Genomic DNA, 19,905 nt, shown 5'->3' on the forward strand with positions numbered 1-19,905 from the left:
AGATGTAGGACAGAACATACATTGTGTGGGAACTCTACTTTTGTTTGCCGTCCTGAAGCTACAAACTGAAGTCTGTCTAAATATACATAGAATTGGTTAACAAAAGAGACAAATTATATAAAGTTCAATAGTTCAGAAATGAGATTTCCCTTTAAGCATATCTTGTTTATATGAGTGACCTCAATAAGCCAGTGGCCTATTAGTCAACTGTCCTAGAATGGGAGAATGTGAGATTAGGTCAGCCTGTCTTTCTGCATGTACTGTATGAATGACATCCTTGTCTTATCCCTTAACTGTCATATCTCATGTTTCTCATCTAACAGATCTACTATTCTACTGTGGTTATCATGCAGGCTTAGGGGGCATTATTACGCATTATTCACAAACAACTTAAGTGGTACATATTATATACATTATGAATAGGCATGCTTGTAGCGTAGTGGTTAAGGTAAAGGACTGGGACACACAAGGTCAGTGGTTGTAATCCCGGTATAGCCACAATAAGATCCGCACAGCTGTTGGGCCCTTGAGCAAGGCCATTAACCATGCATTGCTCCAGGGGAGGATTGTCTCCTGCTTAGTCTAATCAACTGTACATTGCTCTGGATAAGAGTGTCAGCCAAATGCCAATAATGTAATGTAATGAACAATAACATAAGCTTTCTATTTATCAACAGCAGATGGTGCTAAAGGAGAATGTTAAGTATAATTCAAAATGCTTGCACTAGTGCAGCCAAAAAGGGCAATTTCAGGACATGTTTGCTTTTCCAGATTACAATAATATTTGCAATGACCAGGGAAAGTGTGTCAGAGGAAATATATGCCTCTTGAATTAGTCAGCTATATTTTCTACCCAGTTTCGTTTTCTTATCAGTGAATTTGGCCTTGTATTGTTTATTGTGCTTAGTTTTCAAACTGGAAACTGAAACTAAATGAACTGTAAAATAAACATTAAAATGAGCAAGAGTCCTCCTGAGCGAGGGTGACCTTTTTTAATAAAATGTTCTTAAGGCATTCAGTCATGTGAAAGGTTGTTTTTCTCTTCATGTGTGTGAGAGAGGGGGGGGGGGGGGGGGGCCTGTTTTTTTCCGGTTAGTTATGTACTAATATGTACAAGCTGTATATACACTCAGTGAGCACTTTATTAGGTATTTATTTTTAGGACTTATTTTTTAGACTTCAACTGCTGTAGCCTATCCACTTAAGAGTTATGATCAGTTGTGTGTTTGGAGGTCCTCTTCTGCATACCTCTGTTGTAATGTGTGGTTATTTGCATTACTGTCACCTTCCTGTTAGCTTTGACCAGCCTGTGCAAACAAATAAGTATGTGATACTTTTATTAGGTAGTTATTGTCACTGACTGATTCAGTTCATTATAACTGTTCAGGTTACAAGTGAAACCAGAAACTTGCAGTCTGGATTTGCCTGGACTTGTTTTCATGATTTCAGAGATTTACGATCTGTCTTAACCACCAGCAGATGGCAGCAAAGGGTTTTGCATGCAATGGAATTATGGGTAAGACAAAAACAAATTCCATAACACAAACATTAAGTAATGAGAAAGGATGGAAGTTTTCATCTTGACTGGAAAATTGAAAAATGTAGGGGGGGAAAAAACTTCAGTATCCAGGATCCATATGTACAATGTGGAAGATATTTTCCTTGGCAGACTGCGCTGCAGAAATGCACTACCACAAGTCCTCAAGGCCAGGCTCAGACATTGTTTTACCAGATGGAAAATTTATACCACAGTGGGGATTTTTTCATAATTTATTCCAGATACAAGATGAGGGGATGCATATCTCTGACCAAAATCAACTGTTTCAACATATGTTACCATGGAAAACAAATGTAAAGGTGAAGTCACCGTGGACAAGTGAAAAGTGATTCGTGGACAAGAGCAGACAAGCTCCTGACAGAACCTTAAGCTCCACAGGGGAATGTTTTTGAATGTTACATGGAAAAGAGAAAGACTCCCAAATGCACCGCAAACATTAATATTCAATTTAATTATTTCAAGTTATTTTTCTTTTTTCAATAACATAACATTACATACAGAAGGCACTTACAAAACAAGTTAAATTATATAAGTGTTATGAACATATTTATCAATAAAAAAACAAAATAAGGACCACATGACAGTATTCTCCTGTCACCTCATACAGTACATCCCAATCAAAGGAAAATCTACAGAGCTCTAGGTCTAAATACAGTACAAATTCAGCTTTAGTATTATTATTATTATTATATTTTAATGCCCTCTACTGTAATGTACTCAAAACAAAAAAACAAGAAACACAGAGTTGTATTCACTAGTTAGTGGTTCATTTTACATGTTAGGCTTCGTGGTATCTGCATTGTACAATCCTGGTACATGTCTATCAACCTTGTCGCCTCTCTCTGGCCTGACAGCAAAGCACCATGGGTAGTGGAATAGTATTTTCTGTGGGTGGCTTCTCCAGCAAAGAGCACCTGTAGAGGCTGTGGGGAGGGGTGAAATGAAAGCAGTTAAAGTCACACTGACCCAGCATACGGTGCATGCTGTTATTGTGCTTTTGCCACTGGCAATTTTCAGAGCAATGAGGCCGTTATGTGGCCAGCAGCAGTGTTCAGAATACGTGCCTTTTCTAAGGGCCGGGTGCTCTTTCAAGCACTATGACTGGAGAAAGGACAAGTCCACTTTGACAATAGGGAACATTTACAACATACAGTGCAAATACATACACTCGCGTTGACCTACTTAAATCCACAGTAAAATATTTCACAATCCTGTAATGATCTTTTAAAAATATAAAAACACGATTGCTCCCTTTATCATTTATTAAGTTATTTTTTTATGACAGTTTTCTTCATGTGGTTCAAAATCGTCACTTTCATATGCAATAGTATCACTTGTTTCCTAAGGGGTCTGTGGATACAGATGCCGTCTCTGGCCACAGGAGCCAGAATGGCGGTCTAGCGGAGGGGAAACTCACCGGAGCCTTGGTGCTCTCGGCGTAAGGCAGGGGCATGGCCAGCCGCTCCACGTCGCCCCCGCTGGAGCCCACGCGAGTGAAGGAGTACGAGCCCCGGATGTAGGGGTTACTGCCCCAGGACGAGCGCAGGATCCTACGGGGCTTTGGAATGTTGGGGTTCCCTGAAACAGAGTGGAGAGAGAGAGAGAGAGAGAGAGAGAGAATGAAGCAACCACTGCCATTCCCTTATTTACATGCAGATAAAGAGAAGTGCAATGCAAATATTATCTGCCGCTTCACACTCAGAGATGAAGCAGCGGTTTGTGGGGGGGGCGGGGTGGCAGAGGTTTGAGAAGCAGGTGTCTTCAGTTCACCATGCTTCCAAAAATGGCCTACTCTGAAACCTCAGCCGCACAGAGCTTACGGCTCAGCCAACGTCCAACCCTGTCAATTATCATTAATAACTGTTCCAACAAATAACTGTTCCGGCAAATTAGCTCAGAGAGAAGCCAACACGGCCGCTCTTTCATTGGCATGTCATTATTGCATTGTGATGAGTCTGACTGACAAGGCACAAGAGACCTTCAGAGGACCAGGAGCACATGAATAACCAGAAATAATGCAGGTTTGCTGCTTTCTGTGCAAGGACTGGGCGGGGGTCTGCCAGCCTAAGAACATTAAAACAGTTTGACATCCTTTCTTTTTCTGCCAGTCAAACAAAATTTAATCTGAGACACTGGGGGTGACAAACCACACTTCCACATGCACCGACTGGTCCAGAAATGATCCAAATCCAATTTCAGGATGCAAATGAACTCCGTTCGATGTCAGAAGTGAAACCGTGGGCGGAAGGAGCCATTTTGTAATGAGCCAGCCCACGGGGGAAACAGTCAGGGCTGACCTACAGCAGGTGGTGACCCAGTGGTCTTTAGTTTACAGATACTTATGTCACTGTAAACCCTGGGTGTTTCGCTATAGGAGTTCTGCACTGAAAGGCATCCCTGTCACCCCAGCTGTCTCATTAGCCTATCTGTCATCAGAATGGTTTTGGCTGAAAGCGACACATGCGGGCGTAAGATGGGTGAATGTCAGATAGCTTGCAGCGTCGAGATAACCACAGTGTCACTTCTCAAAATAGCAAGGTACTTTTTGCCTAGTTTCACAGTTACCATGTAATACCCCAAGGAATAAGCAAGGAATAAATAAATGAAAAAAACTGTTTACATAATATTGTTTTGCATATTGAATGTTTCAGCTAAGAACTGAATTATTGCGAGTCTCTTGAATGTGTGCAAGTATCTTCTTCTCCTTCGTTAAGGTATGCCGAAAATGTATGAGGTGCATAACATCACTAACAACATGATGACGTGGAATGACATCATGAAGTGGAAGCACTCCCAAGATTATCCAAGACTGACTCAGTGCAACATGACTGTAGGATGACTCATGTTCTCAAAGGTTATCAGTGAGGACAAATTACACCACGCATGTAATGATTCCATTTCCTGTAAGTAGTACCACAAGCTACACAATTTGTAACTCAACAGCCTGAAGCTGAAAAGTGTCCCTGGTAGACAAATACAGTGTGTAAAAACATATGAGGAGAGTGGAGAAAGTTGTCACATGGGATTACCTCAAAAAAGCCATATTGTGTGATGTTATGTTCTGAGGTAAACTTCCTGCTTACATGTGGTCAAAATCACACGAGGCGAGGATAGTTTTCTTATTTTTCAAAAGTAAAAAAATTGCACTTCACTTTTTATGTATTCCTATATTATTGCCCTAATTAGGACACATGTCAGTTTGGGGCAAGTTTGCTCAATGACTTTGGAGCAAGTTGTCAGGTGATAGCTTTTCTCCACTATAAACTGACACAAAGAACTTTCTTGGAATCAGTACCTACGTTTCCTACAGTAATATTAATGTTATTGTGAATTGATTGTTGGTTATTATACAATACATACATATAGTTTAGAGCAGCACACATCCCTGGACTACACAGCTTTTAGCTAAGTCTGACTATATTTGACCCAAGACCAGGCTATTTATATTTGTAAGAACGGTGAAACTGACTGTGAGTTTGATTAGTCAAATACACAGAAGACTACAAATGGCACATGCCACATCATTCTGCGGTTCATTTCCGAGATGAGAGGGGGGAGGAGGGGGGCTTGTGTTCGGCTGTTGTTCATCGCAGAGATTACTGACGAGGGATGGGGGGAAGGGGCTGTGGTTTGAGAGAGAGATTATTGGAGGTCACAGAGGTTCGCTGCTGACATTAACAGGGGAACTAGCAACTGCGTTTGGGGGCAAAGCAAATATTTGGGTTGGAAATGCTGCCCCACCCCTCCTAGATTCAACCCAGCTGGTCATTTGATGATGTTAAATTTGGTTTTGAATTTTAAATGAGAAAACGACTATATTACAATGATTTGGTTGTGTTATTTGTTGAAAAAATCCATAAAATCCATAACTTACTCCACATAGTGTAACAACTGATGGGGCAAGTTGTCACAAGTGCACACCCTGTACTTAACTGTCTATAATTCTGTACTAAAATAAGACATGAAGACCTATTCCACTGTGATGTATTGTGCCCAATAAATACATTTCTCCCCTATTTCAATCCAAAACAATGAAGTAATGTAACAAGTTAGAGAGTCCGAGGTGGGATTTGAACCCCGGCCTCTCACTCGTCCAAAGATTTCTTAAACAAATGTGTTACCAACATGCTAAAGGCGAAATTGCCCCTACCCACAATGTTATTTTGAATTTGAGGGTTACGTCATCAGGGAGCGTTGTAACGGTAACCTGCTAAGAGCCTTCGCTGCACATCTCCGTGCTCACAAGCTAACTAGCCGCGCTAACCCAGCGACACTAACACACCTGTAAACCTGCGCAGCAGCTCGGTGCAGATCTCAGCCACGGTCTCCTCATCGCAGCGTTCCATGAGCAGGGCCTCCTCCCCGCAGATCCAGCCGCACAGCATGTAGCCGTAGCGCTCGGGCGGGTACAGCACGTCGAAGCTGCAGATCTTGTGGTACCACAGCTCCTCCGGGTACGGCTGCTGCTCCAGCTGAGCCTCGTCCTCCCACACGAACTGGATGCTGTTGCACTCGGGGCTCCAGAAGGGCTCGGCGAACTCCAGGAAGATCTTGTCCGTCGTGCTGATGCCCAGCTTCTCGATAGACAGCACCTTGTCCTCGGGCAAGCCGGGCGAGAACAGGCTCTCGTGGCTCTTCTTCAGGACGCCCAGCGAGGCGGTGAAGATGACGTGGTCGGCGAGGATGAGCTCGTGGTCCTCGCACTCCACCTGGATGGGGTGGCCCAGGGGGCCGGCCCGGCAGTCGCCGTTGTGGTCGCCGGCGTGGGCGATGTGGTCCGGGTCCTGCCGGGCGTGGTTCCAGTGGATGCGCCGGACGGGCCGGTTCAGCCGCACCACGCGAGACGGCACGTCCTGCGCCAGCAGCTCCACCACCTGCACGAAGCCCCCGGGGATGACGTGGTGCGCCCCGGGGATCTCCGTCCACTCGCCAAACTCGCTGAGAGACACCTCGTCCATGTTGGGTGAGCTGCTCTCACAGCTCTCCACCTGGAGAGAGAGAGAGAAAGAGAGGGAGAGGAGAAGAGACAGAGAGGGAGAGGGAGAGAGAGAAAGAGAGGGAGGGGGGGAGGGGGAGAGAGAGGGAGAAGAGGAGAGACAGAGAGAAAGGGAGAGAGGAGGAGAGACAGAGAGAGAGTGAGTGTGTAAGTGAGAGGGGGGGGAGAGAGAGAGACAGAGAGAGAGTGAGTGTGTAAGAGAGAGTGAGAGAGAGTGAAAGAGTGAGAGAGTAAGAGAGATACAGAGAGATATGAGGGTTAGTTACACATGTACAACCAGTATATACTGTAGATGACAGGATAAATTCTACACAGACATTAGGGAGTATGTTTTCACAGAGAGATAGTTTGCCAGGAAATGTAGTGGAGGCAGAAACACTGGGGGTTTTCAAGACCAGGCTTGATACGGTGCAAGATACTATTTAGCTTTTAGGCAAACTAAGCATTGGGTACAGTCAAGAAGTTATGTTATGTTATGTTATGTTGTATCATCCTAGTGTGTAAGTGAATGGTGTGTGTGCCCTGTGATGGACTGGCGACCTGTCCAGGGTGTATTCCTGCCTTTCGCCAAATATATGATGGGATAGGCTCCAGCCCCCCTGCGACCCTGTTCAGGATAAGTGGGTTAGGATAATGAATGAATGAATGATGAATGTCATATCATAATATAAATGCACCAGTCATCTGGCTGTCTCTCTACTTTTACATAACCGAAACCAAGTTTCCCATATAAGCGATTACGCCATTTCAAAGGAAATGTTGCAATCTGTCAGTTTGGCTCATGGAATGTCAGCTGAATGCTCAGCTATATGCTCAGCTAAATGGCTTTTAATTCATTCTTACGGGATAATATCCTCCTCTAAATGATGTCTCACCTTGTCATTTCTTGGAGCGTACTATAAAGGTTATGAGTGAAAATAAATTGGGTTATGGCCTGCTGTTGTGCTCACCTTGAGGTACTGCTGCAGCATGGACAACTTGAGCCTCTTGGTGTTTTCCGAGTCGTCCAGATCCAGCATAATCTTCTTGCGGACGACATCCCGGGTGAAGATTCCCACGCTGTTCTGGCTCTCAGCTCCGACAGGCTTCCCGTTCTGGAAGAACTCCTGAGTCAGGTCGTACACCTGCAGCACACAGCCGGAGGTAGCAGTCAGTCGCCTTGTGACAGGCATTATTGTATAATGGGTAAGAAACTGGCCTTTTAACTGCATAAATGCACAATATGTAAAAGTATCTCTGGATAAGAGTGTCACCTAAATGCCAGCAAGCTCAAAATGTAATGTAAAATAACTTACATATAATTAGCCAAGCCAATAGCAAGACCAGAAACTGGCACAAAAGGGATTAATGTCCTCTATTCTGTTTGACTCATAGAGAAGGCCCAAGCAAAACTGACAGCACAGGATATTTTTGTATACTTTCATTTCTTAAAGCACTGTATCCTTTGTTCTTTCTCAGCCTTCAATCACTTCACCCACTGGTGAAACAGGAAGTAAATTCCATACAAATGTAGTAAATGGACTAGGCACACTGTGTGCTCTACTGTGTGTTCTACCCCCTCACTGGATAAGGATAAATTGATTCAATCAATCTTATCTTGTAATTTTTTTTCTTAAACTTTAACACTGATTGTTCTGGGGCAGTTAGAATTCTAGTGTAAAGCTGATAAGCAAACTGCCACATGTTCAAATGTCTGGTCTTACATTATCAGTTCTCCAGCCTCAGCACTAAAGCCATCTAACTGGGGCAAATCTTCCATGAACAAGGGATGCGCACCGTGATGTCACAGCAGATAAACCCGAAAGACATGCAGGGATGTGAAATGGAGAAATTCACAAACACAGCAAGTAGCCCTTTAAGTATTATAATGATAGGGTATTAATGAAATTACAGAGTGGGTCACAACAAGACAACCAGGCTTGACCCACAAAGGGGACAGAGGGGATTGAGAGCCTCACATAATGAGAAGCATCAAACCACACGTTCAATCACCTCATTGGCCTTCAAGGTTGAATGTAGGTCACCGGCATGGGGAATAGCAACTAGCAACACCTCTTGCAGAAAGGAGATACATTCATGAAGACGTATGCCAATAAGGACAATGGGTGTGGAACACAAATGACTGGGGAGCCAAGGTGGTACGATTATACACTTTGTCGCTGTCTTTTATAACGTCAAATAACAGTGATCTGCAAGTAAATGTCGCACACCTGAAATTAAACTCCAGTTTTCTTTGTGGGTATTATGTTTGCATTGCAGGCACAAGACACCCTTTTCCTTTTTAAGATGGCATTCTTGTGAAATGTGATAGGTATGAGAAAGCTCTCCCGTACTGGCTGGCGGACCTGGGTAAAAAAGTGTTATTTTCCACACTTTACTGAGTCCTCTTGGTGAGATTAATTGATTTACCAATAAACCAAGCGCAATGCAGAATAGATATACTTAAACTCATTGGATCTTGCTTAAACCTTTCATCAAGGGCATTCAATTAAGTTAATGCCAGGCTGCACGAAGAGCAGGGGAACTTCGCTGGGGAACTGCATTGGGGAACTACACAACGGCGATGAGCGTCATTTCCTGCCGAATGGCATCTCTTACACAGAGCCGTGTCGGAGGAGCTTTCTCTCAGAGAACAGAGAGAACCCTGTTCCTCTCAGCTGTGCCTAATTGCTCTTCATTCAAATGACAACTCTGGAAATCAACCAAGCACAAATAATTCTGTGACTACAAGTAAATAGTGTGGTGACTCACAAGCTTGGGTGGCTATTGTAAAGAGAGTGGGAGTGTACAGTATACGCTCAGTGACCACTTTATTAGGTAGATCTGTACACCAAATTGTTATATAAATGTTTAATCAGACAATCATGTGGCAGCAACTAAATGCATCAAAACATGCAGGCGTGGTCAAGATGTTCAGCTGTTTTTCAGACCAACTGTCAGAATGGGGAAGAAAAAAGTGACCTTGACGGGATTGTTGGTGCCAGACAGGGTGGTTTGAGTATCTCTGAAACTACTGATCTCCTGGGATTTTCACGCACAACAGTCTCTAGGGTTGCAGAGAATGGTGCGAAAAACAAAAAACATCCAGTGAGCAATTCTGCAATTCTGCGGGCAAAAACACCTTTTTTCTGAGGTCAGAGGAGAAGGGGCAGGTCGAAGCTGACAGGAAGATGACAGAAACGCAAATATTAAAAATAACATCTATTAATACTGCAAAAATCCTGGCAGGAAATGAGCTTGTAGCTATGTAACTACGAGGAAGGAAATAAGCAGATATGAATCTATTTTCTGGTACAATTTGCACCTTTTCTCCTAAATGTGAGATTTTTTCAGGTTACATAATGTCTTTTTTGTTAGTTTTTTTAAGGAATCTTGTTCACCTCATTGTACAGGTCGCTGAACTCCTCCACCAGGTCCTTGGGGATCCTCTTGCCATTGTTGGTCTGGTAGTGGGCCACGCCGTTCTTTGTGTAGAGGCTGATGCGGCCCACGCTGCGCTCCCCGTCTGTGGTGTGCTCCAGAAGGCCATTCTCCTCCGCCAAGTGGAAGACCGGGTTGCCATGGGCACCGTGGATCCAGTTGGCTCCGAGTTCCAAAGTCGTTAGTCCTGGACGAAGAGGGACAGTCAGGCAGTTGTGAGGTTGGTCTGTCGGCCAATGCCATAGCAATGATAGAGGGACAATACACAATGTGTGGTGCAGACACGTGTGCCTCGGGGGGCTTATAAAACAAGGGAGACTACACACAACGTGTGCCTGTAGAGACCTGTAAGTTTACCGCAATACTTACATGAGGCACGTTGGATAATTACCAGATTACGACAACTGCGTCTTGCGATATTCTGAGAAATCACCTCATCTCATCTAATGCTATTTGCAATACATGCAATATTGACACATGTGCCTCAATGCCACCCGAATCCCAGAAGAAGTGGACTCAATATAGACTTTTATAGAAATTTTGGTAATGCCTTATTTTACAGCCCTTTCATTTCATAGTACTGGATAATGTTAGGTTACTTTTTCAATTTCAGTGGTTAGTACTATGAAAGGGGCTGTAAAACGTACATACATAGTACTTACGGACTTTGTTTCATTGTACTTCCCACTGAAATCAAAGTACTTACCTAATAATTACAAGTAGCTGTGTACTTACCAATTAAGTACTATGTAATTAAGAGTGTAACCATAAATTCTTCAGTTTGACGGGAAACACTCACATTGTTTTTGCTGTTTTAGAACCAGAAGAGCGTTATTCATAAATAAAAGTGGATGTCCTATTCCCTCAGCCAGCGTCCTCACCGTGCTGAACGCTTTGAACTCTGCCTCCGATTCGTTCCGACGCCTCGAGGACAGTTACATCCGTGAAGCCGTTCTCAAGGAGGGTCTTTGCTGCTGCGAGGCCGGCCAAGCCAGCGCCGATGACTACTATTCGAGGCTGTCGAAGTCTGCCTGGGCCACTACAAAGGGGGTCATCAGTGCTGTCTGAAGATATTTCACAACTTTGCATTCCGCCAAAGCTCTATCTTTTGGGGACCTGCAGAGAGGAAGAAGGACACAAAGTTACAGTCGGACATGACGATGTATTTGATGAATGTCAACATATACAGGTATTCAGCTGGGTTCCTCCACTGAGTCAGGTTCTGCTCAAGGTTTCTTCCTATTAGTCATGGAGTTTTTCCTTGCTACTGTTGCCCTAGACGTACTCTTGGGAGCCAGTTCTCTGTAAAGCTGCTTTATGACAAAGCCCCTTTGTTAAAAGCGCTATACAAATAAAAATTGATTGATTGAAACAAACAACAACTGAAAAAGGCTGCAGTAAAAGCCTGGAAAAGCATCACAAAAGAAGAATGCAACAATTTGGTGATGTCAATTGGCCACAGGCTTGATGCAGTAATTGCAAGCAAGGGAGAAAGTGTTATTTACTTATTACTTATTACTCTCTGTTCCAATACTTTTGTTCACCTAGAAACTGGGTGGTCTGATACCAAAGATGCTATGTTTTAAGGAGTTTAACACGTCTAGGTGTAAATACCTGCAAAGAAAAGCTGAAATTCTGAACTCTTGGCTTGTATTCATTTTATCTCATCCCCAAATGTATACAGTGTAAAAACAAAGGAATTGGCCTTACTGTTCCAATACTTTTGGAGAGGACTATATCTAATGAAAACAATGGGGAAGCACCATGATGAGAAGCAGACACAGGTATCTGAAGATGAGAAGCGGCTGGGTTTCATGTGTGAACAGACTAAACAAAACCTGTCGGCCTGACCCATTTCAGAGCCTTTCCTTTGAGAGGATATGACGTGTGCTGTTCTATTTCCTAATGTCACAAATCATCACCCCTCAAGCCCCCATCCCCCCCCCCGCAGTCACCTAGCAACACAAAACACATGGCAACACATGTTTCTGTTCCCACTGCGGCAGACAATAATAAAAATTATGTACACTTTGTGAAATCAGAGTAAAAATTTAAACTTGGGTAAACACATTCACACATTTCAATGTGCTGTTGTGTGCTTAAATTGTAATGGCCGGCTTTTAACCTGTACCAAAGGCATAGTTGTCAACATAATGGACAGGAGATCCAAATGCATGGCCTCCTCACACAAACTTAAATGCAAACACAAACATACACACAAACACGCACTCTCTCTCACACACACAACATACTGTAACACATTTCACCTAATCCTCAGCCACAGATTTCTATATGGAATCACATAAAAGAGGCACACTCCATTCACTTTTGATTGCATAGCTCTGTGGATTACGGTGCATGATCCGAGTGCTAGAGGGACAAATCAGGATCAGGCAAGCGGACCCAACAAACAGCCTCTACACCATATGCTTATGGGACAAGTCTGAGCACCATAGGCACTCCACGAACTCAGAGAGGTTAGGGGCTAAATCTATTCACCACAGTGCAATATTTAATTAAAGTGCCATATTTTTATAGTTTCACCATTACCTGCAAACGGCTAAAGCACCACCACCTCAAGCACAGCCACAATGTTCTGTTCTTTTTTCCATTAATCCTGTCAGCACCTGTTCAGCTGACCTAAAAAAGCACCTCATTCTAAAACTGGAGTGCTCTTAAAATCCTATTAATGCTTGCAGATTTTGGTCTTGTAATAATGAGGGCTACAGCCTGTAATCGGGGTGAAAATAAGCCATGGCTGGAGAAAAACAAAACCGTCTGCTCAACAAGGAAAGGCGAAACAGGCTCTCTGGGAAGCAAGAGTTCCCTTCCCAGACGTGCACCCAAGCGTAGCCAGGGCGAGCTGAGGTCGGCATCACCCACCGAACCAGAAGCTCAGGGGAGGTGGAGAACAGCGCCGCAAACCACACACGCGACCCTGGGGATGCCTGCAGGATAGCCCTGCCAGGCGGTGGAAGGGAAGCAGGTGGTGAACTGACACCGACACCAACCTGCTAGAGAAAACCTTCCTGGGGCATGTGGTGAGTGGCCACGGACCCGACCAAGGTGTCTGCGGTGAGGGGCTGGCCTGTCCCTCGCGATGTAGCGGTGCTGCAAAGCTTCCTGTGCCTGTGCCTACTACAGACAGTTTGTGACTCCGTCCCCATTGAAAGCCTGCTGCACCGCCTCACAGACGGTACGAGTGGGACGACGTTCATCACTTACGCCAGCAACATGGGGATGGGTGCTATGCTGGCCCAGAAGAGAGAGGGCAAGGAAAGGGTGGTGGCCTACTTTAGCCGCAGCCTCTCTAAGCCACAGCAGAAAGATTGTGTCATCCGCCACACGCTCCTGGCTGTGGTGGAAGCCCTGCGCCATTTCAGGCCCTACCTCTACGGGAAGCGTGTCCTGTTACGGACTGACCACACCTCCCTCGCCTGGCTCCTCAACTTTAGGGAGCCAGAGGGGCAGGTGGCTCGGTGGATCGAAGCGCTACAGGCCTATGACTCTGAGATCCAGGACAACACCGATGCCCTCTCCCGACGACCCTGCAAGGCCATGGGGTGTCCCTGTTGGCAGTGACAAGAGGAGTGCAGCCAGGAGCTCCCCAGGGTGGCTTCCCCATGCCCAGCTCCCCCATACGCCCAAAACGGCAGTGCCGTTACCGTGGCACCTGAAGGACTGTGGGGACGACAGTAGCGTCCAGGGGCTGTTCCGGCCTAACTGCTCAGCATCTCCCTGCATGCTTTGCGCATGGGACACTCTACCGGGTGCGTGAGAGACTACAATTCATTAAACTAATAGTTAAATGAGTAATTGTTCATTAAACAGCTTAACTGTGGCCTATACAAACGTGTTACCGTGAATGAGGTCGGGGGGCGGTTGAGGGGCTTCCGATCTGTTCACCATTGAAATGCGGTCATCATGGAACCTCGCCATGTCACAATATTTAACAAATGAAAATATTTACTTGAAATTGTTTTTCATTGAAAAACTCATACAAAAACAGTGTGTGGACAAGAGAACACTACAGTAAGGTCAAGTTAAAAAAAGTATTTGGCTGATGTTAGTGGGCAGTATTTACACATTCCTGTACGTAAGCATTCATTGATGCTAGTTATGCCAAATTGAATTATGTTTAATCATTTTAGCTGTAAATAAGAAGATGTGGCTGATACTGGGGGTGGTCCACCACCTGCTGACTTCACCCCAGCAGAGGAGAGAGCATTAGATTTAAACAAGGGTAGGAATACAGGGGGACCTCCACAGAATCCATCCCCCATAGTTGTATGAGGAACTGCATACACGGTTGCTATAAAAGATTTGTGTATCCTCTCTAAAGAATGTTTTAATTATTACATTTTTGATTGAATGATGCCCCTGCCTAGTATATATAATATATTCCTACATGCTCTATTTAAAGAGAATATACATCTGTATGTACAGTATCTATGATAATAGGTTTCCTGTTCCTTGTTTTATGTAAAATACATATAAAATTGCATATTCATCATCCAACCAGGTTTCTTTTTTTTCTTCTTTTTTTTTTTTTTACTTAAAAACAGATTACCAAATTAGGAAACCATAACAAAGCTGTAGCAAAACTCTCACCACAAATGTGAACAGCATGAACTGTGCAGGTGTCAAAAGTACACCCACTGAGTACCAGGTGTACTTGTAATAGCTAACTCTGGGAAACTGCACCACTCAGAAGCATTTCTGTTGAAGATTACTCAATCACATAAATTTTGCTCTATTGCAGTGTTAAATGCATCTCCATACTCAAGCACACTAAAATATGCAAATGAAAACTCAGAAACAGCTGTGATGGCAGTATATATTTTCTTTTTTTTCTTCTTTTTTTTGGGGGAGGTGGGGGGGGAGGTGGGGGGGGTGAGAAGTAAGAAGGGAGTAAGACACTTCCTACTGACCCAATACAGAAAATTTATTTTGTGATGGCTTCATTCAATGAGACAATGAGGCCAAAAATAGGCAGAGATACATGTTACTAGTGAGTCATTTATTCAAAGCAATTATTGTGATTTGCAGAAAAGAACAGAATCTTTTCCTTGGTTCAAACAAGTCACTGATTGATGGTCCTTCATAGCTCCACCAATAATCATTATGCAACTAATGAAAACTCTCTCCCCCAACTGCATTCATTCAATTATTTCATATTACCCACTCCAAATCCTTGCAGCAGCAAAATGGTGGCAAGTCCCAGCTGGTCAGCATTGAGACATTGTGGCAGAATGATTAGAAAATGGAGGTTTTACCCCAAATGCCTCAGGTTCAAGTCCAGAGTGCGGCCACTGAACCACTGACTGCAATTAATCTGTACAGTGTACAAATTTCATACTGGATGAGAACATTGGGTTACACACAAATGCACGTAATGTTAGAAGCATGTCATTCTGCGGGGAACAAATCAGTAGCTTGTGCGGGGCTATCTTTCTCTGTTCCATACTATCAAACTATTGCAACAGAGCCCAGTGGAATAAATTACCATGGCCTTGTGTAATGCACAATGAAGGATATTTTACACACTTACTTAAGTATCTTATGTTATGACCAGCTACTGGTCAACATCAAACTACTCAGGTTGTCTACTAAAATACATTTTTAAGGAGTGACATACAGGAATGATCTACCATGATTTGACAGATAAAAATGGAAAAACAGATCTACTTTGGTGATCATGTATGAACAACAGAATGTTATAAACAAAATTATTAAACAGGTTAGAGATGGCAGTTCAAATTACACTTTCATATACTGTAAATGCAAATCCTTGGATCACTCTTGATAAGGATTTTAAGAAACCTAACTGTGTTTACTCCATTCCACCATGTTATCATGCCACAAGGTCTCTGCCCAAGGTAACCCCTTGCCAAATATGCACATCACATTGCATTTTCATATGCATTACATTATGCAAGCAATGCAAGTAATGCAAGATTCGGTCTTTTTTTTTTACCTTTTCACAGTTCGACGTGTTGCGTAATATTCCCATTTAAACTGAAAAGAATGCAGTCTACATAAAAAGCTTCTCACTGAAAAGTGTAGACAGTAAATGCTGAGCAGGCAATTCATGTAGATGGACACTTTTCTGGCTGACAAACAGGGACATATTACTAGACTATTGTTTAGAAATGAATTTGAGAATGGAGTTGATATCTGCCAAAGACGCAGATTTCTATGGAAACAGGCCATCCCGTCCTATCTGATCCAATCACTCTTCAACTGCTTAACACACTGGCCACATCACAATTCCTCTTCTAAAAGTGCATTAGGCATTGAGGCTATATGCCCTAGAAACTCTTTATCTCAGGTTTTTTTCTTCACTTGGTGAGCGGCAGAGACGTCTCCATAGTCTATTCACAGGGTCTGGGAAGTTCTTAACAACTGTTTTATGCCATGATTGCACTGATATGCCATGATTGCACTGAAGTAATCCATTCAAACTCTGTAGAACTACATTACCCAGGAACCATGACAAAAAACTTCTGCTTTATCCAAAACATCTCCCACTTCTTATGGTTGGCTATGGTGGTGGGAAATGTATTTTGAGGGTTCGTCTCTTGACAGTGGCCATGTAAACATGAAACCGGTAAGACAAGGGTGAAGTCAGGCGTGACCTCAAATGAATCGGAAGCAGTTAAGATTCCTGGTGCTGTATTAGCATTGACAGCCAATCACTGAAATTGCTCTGCAATTGTTGTTACAACAGTACTTCAGTTAAAACAATGTTTTTTACAAACTTAGCCTAGCCTACATGTTGCTTCATATGAGTTCATATAACTTCATGTTTGTTATCGTTTTCATGTTCACATTGAAATACAGATGGTACAGTGGAAAATAATTGCAACAAATTTATTGGTAACAAATATGGAATTTGGAAATGGTTGGTTGACATAAATTCATCCATGCATGTTTACGTAGGCTACTGAAATAATGGTAGCTGCTGTGCTTATTTAGAGCCATGCTGATTTTATGTGCAAACAAATATATAAACCTGCTTTCCTGTTTTAAATGCTGAATTTGTTCAGACATTTGAACAGACAATCCAGGCAGGATAATATGAGTGGTAACTACACAAATTTGCCTAAATATTTTGCATAATGGGGGGAATTCAAGCCATCTCCGCTTTCTGGATCCAGACAGTGTCAGATTTTGTGGGTTGGGTTTTCATAGTATGTGGGCGTGAGCATGATGAAGTCACCCAAAAACGTGAAAAGACTTCCACAGAAACATACATTGTTGGACACTCCACCGGGGGAGTGGAGGAGGGCAGAGTTGAAGCCATTTTATTCGTCTACTTCAAAAATGGGACAGTGGAGGGAGGGAGTCCACAAAGATCAGTTTCCAGGGCACGGAGTTGGAGGAGGGTGGTAGTGGAGTGAAGGAGTACGCATTTTCCGACTAATGGGTCGCACTCATTTGTAGTTCTCATCCTTTTGCTTGTCTCCTGCCCTCTACTGACACCTATAATATAAAACTACATTCAACGGGATTAACAAGGTTTGACTGTTTTGCTTATAAAACTCAATTAACTTAGATATGATCAGCACAAGCATACAGTAAGAGCACCGACATAATACATTTCACTTTCCAATAGTAAGGGTGCAAATGATCCAGTGCAAATGACTTCATCTGCACTGATGCAGGCTATAATTGAATCACACTCTGAAATGGCAGAATGTTTAAAGTTTGAATTACTTTCAAGCTAAAAATTTGGCCCTCCATCATGTTAATGTGGTAGGGTGGCATACTCAATATAGCCTACTCTTATTACTCTCACTTTACCAAACATGCCGTCGTATTTTACCTGGACATATAAAATGGGGGCCTTGGGGTTCTTAAAAGTGTTGTTTCCAGATAAAAGTTTTTTTTTTTAATAATAATAATAATAATAATAATAATAATAATAATAACTATTATGATTATACCTCGCTAGCAACGTAGGTATTAAGCGGTTGAAAAAAATACTTAGTTCCTTGACAGGGGTATTTGGCTGAATTCCATGTGGTTGTGAATTAAAATTCACATTGCATATAATCAGTAGAAATAAACACTTAGATTATTTTAGGCTATAACAATTCCTATTATTATGTAAACTGTGCGCACTGACTGGAACTTACGGAGTAAAAATGTTAAACTCCACAAAAAATGTGGGTATAAGGTGACTTCTCCCACAGCATAGAGTGTAACTTATTCCAATTAAACACGCTGCGGATTTGCCAACGGTCTTCTGGCATCCAGTTTTTTCTGTCAGTCGCATTTGTTTACTCCATTAAACATCCTAAGTCACAGTGTCGAGTTTACGAGTGTTGTAGACTATATTTCGCACAAACTAGCGCATCATCTGTCGTATTGAAGTTGACTAAAGTTACATATCCTACAGCGTTTCGTGAAGCCGGCGCGCTTTTGTTCAGAGTTCCAGTGACACACAGCTGTTTGATCACTGCCACGTACTGTAAAGAAGTGGGAATGCCAATGTGGCATTACTGACAGGGATGTGCAAAAGGCGAACTGAACCGAAGCGTCCTTATTCACGTAAAAGTCATCAGTGTTTAGCTAATATCTACGTCAGCCGTGCCTTTATTAGGCTACATTTACAGAATAGGCTATTGATTCAAGGGATGAAAAGGAATCAATAACTGTCCAGTCGTACTGTACCTATATGCCATAGCATACACTGATATCTATTAAAATAAAATATCAGGAAAACGCAGATATAATGTTGAATATGATACACTCTGTGGGCTACATTAGGCTACGGGTCCCACGATTCCGCCAAATGGCAATAAAACAGCAGATACTGGAAAATAACAATCGACACGTAGCCTATGCAATAACAGGGCAAGAAGCAAATAGCCCAGACCTGACACACTTGTTAATACAGCGCCGGTAGCCCGAAGTCGGCTGTAATGTTTACTTATTTGATGTTTACAATTTTAGCACATCGAGTCAAATTGGAAAGCCGACAAAGATAAATAAAAGACGTCATCTAAATGTAGCAAGAGCCATTAAAATGCAGCTTGTTACCTCACTCCGGTCGTCTTCAGCATAAAGCGCCTGTAGGCTACGTCTCTCCTTTCTTTGTGTTTTCCTCTTGTCTCCGACTCCGCTTTGTATTTATGTGTGCCGTGAAACCAGAAGAAGCCAGTTCTCTGTTGTCGCTGCCTACTCACTGAATAAATATGAGGAGCTATGACGTTCCTGGAACAGCCCAGTAGGCTATCTGCCGGCCGTGTCATACGGTGAATAAGTAGGCTAGTGGTCAAGTTTTTCGTACTGGGCTATTAGCACGCAACAGTCTCATTCCAAAACACAGAAATCGAGTTAGGCTACCGAAATCCGATATTTTGCTGCGCTAGTTGTGTTGCCACACTCCACCAGGAGAAAACGTGGCGTGTATACATCAATGGGCTTATCGGGAATGTAGCCAACCGATTTATATTATTTCTGTTAAAACCTTTGCTTTGTGGTCAGAAATGAGACAACATTGTCACAACCGAAACAGTCACAACCAAAACCCATGGTAGGGGAGACCGGGAAACAGCCAAACACAAACGAGTTTCCGCTTAATTAAAAAATATATACACATATTACAGCAAATATTTTTCATCGAGACAGAAGATACATGTCTTTGCTATGACTAGAGACCTTTAGTACAGTTCTAGGTCATTCCTGACGAGTTCAGTCGAAACTAGCCTGAGTGAACCTGTTCGAACATCCCCCGATTATGGGGCGAATCCAGCATTTCTTACCGTTTAGGCAATCTGATAATTGTCCTTTAGAAATTCTAGAAGTCTATATTTTGTCTATACTAACCACATTTGGCTAGATTAATATATAATGAATGTCTCCAAAGAAATATGAGAGCGAGTGCTAAATAGGACCGAATAAGTGCTTTTTACATGGAATG

General features: G+C 42.9%; 1 protein-coding gene across 1 annotated transcript; it reads right to left on the reverse strand.

Moving 5' to 3' along the window:
• Positions 1-1,990: 1,990 nt before the first annotated feature.
• smox (spermine oxidase) lies at positions 1,991-19,209 on the reverse strand. Its single transcript, XM_061245462.1, is given in 8 exon segments — positions 1,991-2,364; positions 2,367-2,481; positions 2,976-3,136; positions 5,841-6,546; positions 7,505-7,678; positions 9,935-10,161; positions 10,856-11,090; positions 19,023-19,209. Coding segments are annotated over 7 exon segments (1,626 nt in total). The 5' UTR covers positions 11,064-11,090; positions 19,023-19,209; the 3' UTR covers positions 1,991-2,329.
• Between the last annotated feature and the right edge of the window lie 696 nt (positions 19,210-19,905).

Source organism: Conger conger, chromosome 6 (assembly GCF_963514075.1).
Source record: "Conger conger chromosome 6, fConCon1.1, whole genome shotgun sequence".
Lineage (NCBI taxonomy): Eukaryota > Metazoa > Chordata > Actinopteri > Anguilliformes > Congridae > Conger > Conger conger.